Below are 10,195 nucleotides of genomic sequence, written 5' to 3' on the forward strand. Positions count from 1 at the left end.
CAAAAAGAGGTGGGAGGGGGGCTGGGAGACAAAAATGCTGGGTAGAGGGACACTTAATCTTTCATTCTACCCTAAAATGCTATGAAGGTTTTAATTTTCTTTATATCAAGATCCCTAGAAAATTCTGGAATTCACTATGTAGCCTCAGGCTGGCCTCAAACTCACTGCAATCCTCTTACCTATTCCTCCTTCTGAGTGCTGGGGTTAAGAGTGCACCACCATGCCCAGTTTAGGAAATCCTTAAAAGTATTTTTACTGGGCTGGTGAGATGGCTCAGTCATTAAGGCATTTGTTTGCAAAGACTAACAACCTGGGTTCGATTCCCCAGTATCCTGTAAAGCCAGATGCACAAAGTGATGCATGCATATGATGTTCATTTGCAGTGGCTAGAGGCCCTGGCATGCAGAGTATGGACATGCCAGAGCTTCTTGCCACTACAAACTCCAGACATTTGTACCTGCTATTTTGTGCATGTGGCTTTATGTGGGCACTAGGGAATCAAACCAGGGCTGAGAGGCTTTGCAAACAAGCACCTTGAACTGCTGAGCCATCTCTCTAGCCACCTAAAAAATTCCTTAAAAACAAAACAGAGGTTGTGTAGTGCACATGTTTAATCCCAGCACCTGGAAGCTGAGGTAGGAGGATCACCATGAGTTTGAGGCCAGCCTGGGCTACAGAATGAGTTTCAGGTCAGCCTGGGCTAGAGTGAACCTCTGCCTCATAAAACAAAAGAGCAATCTGGAAAATGTGTGCTGGAAAAAGACACCTCAAAAGACCCTAAACATTCATGAAACCTGTGAAAATGAATGGAAAAGGGTAATGATATAGGCTGGGCATGGTGGCTCACACCTTTAATTCCAGCACTAGGGATGCTGAGGTAGGAGGATTGCCATGACTAAGCTTAACTTGGTCTACAGAGCTCCAGGTCAACCCTGGCTAGGGTGAGACACTATCTCAAAAAGAAAAAGAAAAAGAAAATCCAGGAGTGGTTTCACATACCTTTAATTCCAGCACTCAGGAGACAGAGATAGGAGTTGAAGGCCAGCCTGAGACTACATAGTGAATTCCAGGTCAGTCTGAGCTAGAGTGAAACTCCACCTTGAAAAAGGCGGGGGAGAGAAGGGGGACTGAAAAGATTGCTCAGTGGCTAAGGCACTAGCCTGCAATGCCTAACAACCCAGATTTGATCCCCCAGTACTCACATAAAGTCAAATGCAAAAAAAAAAAAAAAATGGTGCATAAGGGGCTGGGGAAATGGCTTAGCAGTTAAGGCATTTGCCCACAAAGTCTAAGGACCCCAGTTCAATTCCCCAGGACCCACGTAAGCCAGATGTATAAGGGGGCACATGCATGAGTTCGTTTGGAGTGGCTGGAGGCCCTGGTGTGCCCATTTTCTCCTTCTCTCTGCCTCTTCCTCTGTCTCTCTCTCTCTCAAATAAATAAATAAATAAAATATATTTTAAAAAGCAGTGAGGCTAGAGAGATAGTTTAGCGGTTAAGGCACATGCCTACCAGCCTAAGGACTCAGGTTCAATTCTTCATGTCCCACATAAGCCAGTGCACATGGTGGTGCATGCGTCTGGAGTTTATTTGCAGTGACTAGAGGCCTTGGCACACCCGTTCTCACTCTCTCTCTCTCCCTTTCTGTCTCTAGTAAATAAAAATAAAATAAAATAAAATTTAAAAAGTGGTGCATACACAGCCTTGAGCATCTTAACCCTATTTAAGTGAACTTACATGAATTTAAAACCTTTGTGGTTAGTAAAAACTTAATTTCTCGGCCGGGCATGGTGGCGCATGCCTTTAATCCCAGCACTTGGGAGGCAGAGTAGGAGGATCGCCATGAGTTCAAGGCCACCCTGAGACTCCATAGTGAATTCCAGGTCAGCCCGGGCTAGAGTGAGACCCTACCTCGGAAAAAAAAAAAAATTTTCTCTATGAAAATAAAAGTGGTGCATACATCTGGAGTTTGCAGCAGCTAGAGGCCCTGACTTGCCTATATTTACTTATTCATATTCCTTCCTTTCTCTGTCCTTGCAAATAAACAAACAAATAAAAAGCTTTTAAAAAAAAGGAAAGACGACAGGAAGGCAAGCGGTGACGCATGCCTGTAATTCTAGCACTTGGGACATAGAGATGATCAGGAATTTAAGGCTAGCCCCAACTACTTAAGACCATGTCTCAAAAGAAAAATTAGGGGGCTGGAGAGATGGCTTAGCGGTTAAGCGCTTGCCTGTGAAGCCTAAGGACCCCGGTTCGAGGCTGGGTTCCCCAGGTCCCACGTTAGCCAGATGCACAAGGGGGCGCACGCGTCTGGAGTTCGTTTGCAGAGGCTGGAAGCCCTGGTGCGCCCATTCTCTCTCTCCCTCTGTCTTTCTCCCTGTGTCTGTCGCTCTCAAATAAATAAATAAAAATTAAAAAAAGAAAAAAGAAAAATTAGGGCTGGGGAAATGACTCAGTAGTTAAAGGCACTTGCTCGCAAAGCCTGCATTCCTGGATTCAATTCCACAGCAGGTCTTGCTTTGATTCCACAGTACCCACAGAACTCCAGACAAAGCAGCAATTGTGTCTGGAGTTAATTTGCAGCAGCAAGAAGCCCTGGCAAGCCCAATACTCTCTCATATACAAATAACTAAATAAAAATATTTTAAACCAGGCGTGATGGCACACGCCTTTAGTCCCAGCACTTGGGAGGTAGAGGTAGGAGGATAGCCAGGAGTTTGAGACCAGCCTGAGATTACATAGTGAATTCCAGGTCACCTTGGGCTAAAGTCACTTGCCTACAAAGCCAAAGGACCCAGGTTCAACTCCCCAGGACCCACATAAGTCAGATGCACAAGGGGGTGCACACGCATCTGGAGTTCATTTGCAGTGGCTGCAGGCCCTGGCACACCCATTCTTTCTCTCTACCTGTCTATTTCTGAATCTCTCTCAAATAAATAAAAATATTAATCAAAAAGATACACACACACACACACACATCTATCTATCTATCTATCTATCTATCTATCTATCTATCTATCTATCAATCAATCAGCTGGAGAGAGAGTTCAGTTGTTAAAATTGGCCTGAGTTCAATCCCCAGCACCCATGTAAAAAAAGCCAAGCATGGTGGTAAGTGCTAATAATTATAGTGCAGGGGGTGGGGAGGGAGGGTGTTGGACCAAGCAGGTGTATTCCTGGGGCTTGACCAGCCACTCTACCTAATGAGCTCCAGACAGAGGGGAGACTCTTAAAAAAAAAAAAAAAAAGGTGGTGGTGTACTCTAATCCCAGCACTCAGAAGGCAGAGGTAGGAGGATCACTCTGAGTACATAGTTAATTCAGGTCAGCCTGGACCAGACTGAGACCCTACCTTGAAAAACAAAAACAAACAAACAAAAAACTTTAAAAAGGGCTTGAGATAATCCCAGCATTTGGGAGGCAGAGGTAGGAGGATCGCAATGAGTTCAAGGCCATTCTGAGACTACATAGACATACATAGAGTGAAACCCTACCTCAAAAAACCAAAAAAAAAAAAAGGTGGGGGAGGGGGATTGAGAAATTGCTTAGTGGTTAAGGCACTTGCCTACAAAGCCAAAGGACCCACGTAAGCCAGATACACAAGGTGGCACATGTGTCTGGAGTTCGTTTGCAGCAGATAGAGGCCCTGGTGTGACCATTCTCCCTCTTGCTACCTGCCTCTCTCAAATAAGTAAAAAACAAATTTTTTAAAAAGGGGGGCTAGAGAGATGGCTTAGCAGTTAAGTGCTTGCCTGTGAAGCCTAAGGACCCCGGTTCGAGGCTCGATTCTCCAGGACCCACGCTAGCCGGATGCACAAGGGGGCGCATGCGTCTGGAGTTTATTTGCAGTGGCTGGAGGCCCTGGCACACCCATTCTCTCTCTCTCTCTCTCTCTGCATCTGCCTCTTTCTCTGTCTGTTGTTCTTAAATAAATAAACTTAAAAAAAGAAAACTAAAGCCGGGCGTGGTGGCGCACGCCTTTAATCCCAGCACTCGTAATCCCAGCACTCGGGAGGCAGAGGTAGGAGGATCGCCGTGAGTTCGAGGCCACCCTGAGACTACATAGTGAATTCCAGGACAGCCTGAGCCAGAGTGAGACCCTGCCTTGAAAAAACCAAAAAAAAAAAAAAAAAAGAAAACTAGGGCTGGAGAAATGGCTTAGGGGTTAAGTAAGGTGCTTGCCTGGGAAACCTAAGGACTCAGGTTTGATTCCCCAGAACCCACATAAGCCAGATGCACATGGTGGTGCATGCATCTGGAGTTTAATTGCAGTGACTATGAATAGTGCACCCATTCTCTATACCCCCCTTAAATAAATAAATATTTGTTTAAAAACTTATAAAAACCTAAAAAAAAGGTTGGAGATGGCTCAGCAGTTAGGGTACTTGCCTGCAAAGCCTAACAATCTGAGTCCAGTTCTCCAGAACCCACATAAAGCCAGATGCACAAAGTGACACATGTGTCTGGAGTCCACTCACAATGGCTGGAGGTTCTGGCACATCCATTATCTATCTCTCTCTGCTTGCAAATAAATACACACTTTTTTTCAAGGTAGGGTCTCACTCTAGCCCAGGCTGATCTGGAACTTACTATATAGTCTCTGTCTGGCTTTGAACTACTGAGAACCTCCTCCCTCTGCCTTCCAAGTGCTGGGTATGCGCCACCATGACAATAAAAATATTTATTTAAAAGAGAGAGAAGGCTGGGCATGGTGGCACATGCCTTTAATCCCAGCCCTTGGGAGGCAGAGGTAGGAGTATCGCCGTGAGTTCAAGGCCACCCTGAGACTCCATAGTGAATTCTAGGTCAGCCTGGGCTAGAGTGAGACCCTACCTCAAAGGAAAAAAAAGTATTTTTTGGGCTGGAGAGATGGCTTAGCAGTTAAGTGCTGGCCTGTGAAGCCTAAGGACCCTGGTTCGAGGCTCGATTCCCCAGGACCCATGTTAGCCAGATGCACGAGGGGGCGCACGCATCTGGAGTTTATTTGCAGTGGCTAGAGGCCCTGGCACACCCATTCTCTCTCTCTCTCTGTCGGTCACTCTCAAAGAAATAAAAATTTAAAAAAACCTTTAAAAAGTTCTAAAAATAAAAGAGAGAGGGCTGGAGATGGCATAGCGGTTAAGCACTTGCCTGTGAAGCCTAAGGACCCTGGTTCGAGGCTCGGTTCCCCAGGTCCCACGTTAGCCAGATGCACAAGGGGGCACACGCGTCTGGAGTTCGTTTGCAGAGGCTGGAAGCCCTGGCGCGCCCATTCTCTCTCTCTCCCTCTATCTGTCTTTCTCTCTGTGTCTGTCGCTCTCAAATAAATAAATAAAAATTTTTTAAAAAAATAAATAAAATAAAAGAGAGAGAGAACCCAGGTGTGGTGGTGCATGCCTTTAATCCCAGCACTCAGGAGGCAGAGTTAGGAAGATCACTGTGAGTTTGAGGGCCACCCTGAGACTCCATAGTGAATTTCAGGTCAGCCTAAGCTACAGTGAGACCCTACTTTGAAAAACTCAAAAAGAAAAAAAAAAACGAGAGGGGGGGATAGAGAGAGAGGTAGATAGCACATAAGGAACAACACTGGTGCTTGTCCCCGGGCCTCCATACCCCTGCACACACACAAAAACCCTGCATTCTCTACTCCCACAGTATCCTGGTCCTGGAATGGGAGAACCTTAGCCATAGGGTATAATTAGGAGGAAAAGAAACAGAAGGGCCAAGGGCAAAGGCAAGGAAGGAAGTGCCTCACTCACACACATTGGGGTACTGAAAGATCTTTATTGCCCACCAGCCACCAACAGTCTCCCAGCCACACGCAGGGACCTCTGGGTCTCTCCAACCGACTCGAAGGACCCATGAGATAGAGCCACAGTTCATCTGTCTCCTTGCAGGAGATCAACGTGCTTCTATGGTGTACAATGGCTACTCATGGGACCAAGCAGCATTCCTGTGGAGGAGGATAGGAGAGGGCACCTCTTGGCATTCATTATGTAGGGTTTCCCCTGAAGAGGAAAGTGGAGCAGGAGGGGCTCCCTAAGTGGGGATGGCACCAGTGGCAAGGAGCACCACAAGGAGGATGATGATAAAAACAATCACACAGATGAGGACAATCATCTTCACATTCTTCCACCAGAACTTCCGGGCCACCTTTTGTGACGTTGTCTTGAAGTGCTCAGACTGTTGGAGATGAGATAAGATAGAGTGAGTGATCCAGCGGCTATTTCCCCAGAACAAAACTACAGAGGCCTAAATGCCATATGTTGAATTTTATTTATCTTTATTTCCAGGCTGGCCATGAACTTAACAGCGATCCTTCTACCTCTGCCTCCCAGAGTGCTGAGATTAAAGGCATGACTCACCAAACCTGGCTATGTTGAAATATTTATAAGTTGAAGTAACAACCTGTGAAATGAAAGGTGCTTGAACTAAGTAGGATATAGCTCAGTAGCAGCTTACTTGCTTAACATGTAGGAGGCCTTGGGTTCAAATGCCAGTTCTTCAAAATAAATAAAAGTAATTATTTCTTGTCACAACTGGAAAGGGAAAGTTGTTTTAAAAGAGAGAGGGAGAAATACTCTATTCTCCAACCTTGACAAATACTCCTTCACAACAATATGTGGGCCAAGTTCAAACTTTTTTTTTTTTAATTTAAAATTTCTGAGCGCCTGGGAGCTCCCCATCTGAATGTGGTGGGAAGCCAAGATGCCCCCTTTTCTTATCCTTGTGCCATCCCACACACTGAGGGCTCTTTCACACATGCTCATACCCAGGTTTTCAAAACTGGCAGAGCTTTGGACTGAGGAGTACAGGATTCAGGTGGGCACATCTCCCCACTCCATGATACCTTGTCTTCCAGGGACTGTGGAAGCTAGAAGGGCCAAGGTACTACAGAGGGTTGGGGGGTAAAAAGGGAAGGAAACTCTTGCTCCCCCAACTCAAGTTGAAGACAGTAAGTCTCCCAAAGACATAGACCCAGCTTAAGCTGCAGAGACAGGAGGCACTAAGTTCCAACACAAACAGAATTCAAACAGCCAGAGCCAGACTCTTCGCTGGACATGGAATACCAGGCTCTAGCCTCAGCTGAATGATAGACTTCCTTCCTCCCTGAACAGCTGGCCTGGGTCTCTAGCTGGAGGCCCAGCAAGACAAGACGTGTGGGAAATATTATTCTACCCTTTGGCTGGCAGATGACCCAGGGATCAAAGAATGTCACTGCTCTTCCCAGCTTCTTTTTAAGGCTGACTAAGCAAGGCTAGTTTTCCATTACCACCCCCTATCCCACCTAATAACCTGTGGAAAGGGCCAAAGGCCTAAGGAGGACTTTCCAGGGGCTCATATTTTTGCTCTGGGGAAGATCAAGTCCAAAGGATTGTCATGGGCAGGATTTAAAAAGAAAAATAGTTTCATACCAAAAAAAGCCCAAGAATGCAGGGCTGACTGCACGGTCTCAGAAATGCCTCCGTGGGTGGGCCACCACCCAAGCCACAGCCACTTGACCCACTCTCTGGGTGGCTCTGTACCAACCAGTAGGGTAGAAAGGAACCGGAAGTGGGAACTCAGCAATTCCTCAAATAGGCAAAAGACTGTTGAAATGGCAGCCTTCCATCCCCCCAGTTCACCCCCACTGTCCTGCAAAAAGAAAGGTCTTTTCCAGCACCTCTCCCTTGTATTCGCCCCAGCCCCAGTGGGCTCCAGGCTCACCGTAGCTTCCAAATCTTCTGTCTTGTTGCGGAGATGGTCCAAGTTCTCCCCACGAGCCAGAATCCGCTCCACATTCTGGGTCATAATATTCTTGACGCCCTCCACCTCACTCTGCAGATTCCGCACGCGGTCATTTCCTGCGCTTCCGCCGGCCTCCTCCTGGACATGGCAGTTAATTAGGCCAAGTTGTGGAAGATTCAAGAGACCAGGGGTGGGGAGGTCTAAAGTGAATTTTTAACTGTTGGCAGTGCTTCCATTGTTCACAAAGCGAATGCTAGCTGGATTATCCCTTCAGCCAAGCACAAATACTTCTTTTTGGAGACATGATCTCATATAGTCCAGGCTAGTCTCGAACTTACTATATCACCTCCCCAGTGCTGGGATTACGGGCAGGTGACACTGTATGGGTTTTACAGACACTAGGGATGGAATCCAGGGCTTCGGGCATGTTAAGCAAGCACTGTACCAAATGTGTTACATTCCCAGCCCCACGTCAGTGCATTTTAAAGCCCCGGAAGGTGAGATTAGATGCTGAATGATCATCAGCCTTCGTCAGGGCCCCTAACGAGGGAAAAGCAACAGCTGACTTATTTCTACACTCCCCAGAGAAGGTTCTGAAGATCGCCGAGCTGGGAACCGGCACCGTTCCCCACAGCACACAGCTAAACTTATTTGCCAATCCCTACAACCACCCCCTTCCTTGATCCTGCTGGGTTCTCGGTAATTGGGCTCTAACCTAACCCAGCTGCTTCCAGACAGCTGCTGAAGAGCTACTCTGCTCCCCAGCCCCGGCAGCAGGGCAGCTAGCTGGCAGTTCGGTGCTGGCACTGGGAGCAGAGGGCCAGCGGGTCCCCCACCAAGCACCACGCTCGCCTGGGCCGCACTTCTGCTTTCGCCACCACGTCGCTCTCTGGGGACCGGCCCCACAGCACCCAATATGCAGATAGGAATTGTTTTTAAAGGCTACGAAGAGGGCTCAGTGGTTGAAGGCACTTGCTGGCAGATATTAATTAAGAAAAGAAAACACCCGCCTTCTAGGGCGTTGGTGGGAGGTGGGCAGGGCAGGGATGAAGACCAAATCCTCCTTGCAGGGTACCTCCCTACCCAAGGAGGTCTCTTGTTGATAAGGTGTTTTCTTTTCTTTTTCTTTTTCTTTTTTTTTTTTTTTTTTTTGAACCAGGAGGGAAGAAATCCTATTGGGACCCAGGGGCCCTCGACACCGGCCATGGGTGTGGGCAGAAAGCAGATTATCTCGACGTGCCCACGTCCAGGGCTTTTACAACCCCTTCCTCGAGTGAGGGCAGAAAGCAGATTATCTCGACGTGCCCACGTCCAGGGCTTTTACAACCCCTTCCTCGAGTGAGGGCAGAAAGCAGATTATCTCGACGTGCCCACGTCCAGGGCTTTTACAACCCCTTCCCCGGGTCTACGGGGAAGGGGCTGCGGGCTGGGAGCCGCCGGCCTGGAACGGGAGCCCGGCCCGGCCCGGCCCCGCGGGAGCGCGGGCAGGTGACGACGTAGGGTCACCGCCGCGGCTCGGGCCCAGCCGGAGGCGGGGCGGGCGCGGCCTGGCTCGGGTCCCCGCGGGCCCCTCTCGGACCGCGGCCCCCCGCCCGGCTGCGACCCGGCCCCGAGGCCAGGGCGCCAGGAAGCCCGGGCCCGACGGCGCGCGGCTGGGCGCCGAGTTTTGGGAGCCGGAGCGAGGCCCCGCGAACGCTGCCTGCCCCGGGCCGGCCCGCGGAACTTCGCCCGCCTGGCCGCGGCCACCTCGCCGTCCTCCGCCCACGCGGGCCACCCCCGCCACGCAGCCCCCACTCCCCCGCGCGCCCGTGTCACTCACCATGTCGCGGGGCGCTCGGGCCTGTCAACAGCCTGAACTCGCCGGGCGGCTCCCTCCCCGGGCGGCCCGCGCTCCACTTCCTGCTTGCTCCCACTCGCAGCCGGCCTCCGGCCCATCCCGCAGCTCCCGCCGCCCCGCGCCGGCCACACCTCGCGCAGGTTGCTCCAGGTAGGCGGGCGCCCGGCACTGCCCTCCCCAGTCTCCTCCCAAACAAAGACTTAAGCTTAAAGCAACACATCACCTCCACTGGGGACTCAAAGGTCTTCAGACTGGTCAGGTAGGAGGAAAAAGAGAACAACAACAACAACAAAAAAAACTCCCCTAGATTTCCAGAGAATGCTTTTAGTTTTGTTGTGGTTTTGTTTTTTTGAGGTAGGGTCCCGCTCTAGCCCAGGCTGACCTGGAATTCACTATGGAGTCTCAGGCTGGCCTCGAACTCACGGCGATCCTCCTACCTGTGCCTCGTGAGTGCCGGGATTAAAGGCGTGCGCCAACATGCCCCGGTGAGAGAGCTTTCTATATCTCGAATAACTAATTCTACTTTCTGGAGATCCAAATCAACCAGGCCCGGTTCAGAGGTAAACAGAATGTTAGATGTGAACATTTTTCATTGGGTAACCCTTGTCGCCAGAGACTCTCTGGGTGAGCAAAGTAGAAAATCCTAAAA

General features: G+C 49.4%; 1 protein-coding gene across 1 annotated transcript; it reads right to left on the reverse strand.

Moving 5' to 3' along the window:
* Positions 1-5,745: 5,745 nt before the first annotated feature.
* On the reverse strand, positions 5,746-9,669 carry Vamp8 (vesicle associated membrane protein 8). The gene is made up of 3 exons (XM_045152102.1): positions 9,529-9,669; positions 7,689-7,847; positions 5,746-6,164 (listed from the first exon to the last, which is right to left on the reverse strand). The coding sequence occupies exons 1-3, from the start codon at positions 9,529-9,531 to the stop codon at positions 6,021-6,023; spliced, it is 306 nt and encodes a 101-aa protein (XP_045008037.1). The 5' UTR covers positions 9,532-9,669; the 3' UTR covers positions 5,746-6,020.
* Between the last annotated feature and the right edge of the window lie 526 nt (positions 9,670-10,195).

Source organism: Jaculus jaculus, chromosome 6, assembly GCF_020740685.1.
Source record: "Jaculus jaculus isolate mJacJac1 chromosome 6, mJacJac1.mat.Y.cur, whole genome shotgun sequence".
NCBI classification, from domain to species: domain Eukaryota; kingdom Metazoa; phylum Chordata; class Mammalia; order Rodentia; family Dipodidae; genus Jaculus; species Jaculus jaculus.

Bases quoted from the DNA above. Each gene is read 5' to 3' on its own strand.
- Vamp8 (XM_045152102.1), bottom strand. The intron at 6,165-7,688 runs GTGAGCCTGGAG...CATCTCCAACAG, and splicing joins CAGAAGATTTGGAAGCTACG to TCTGAGCACTTCAAGACAAC.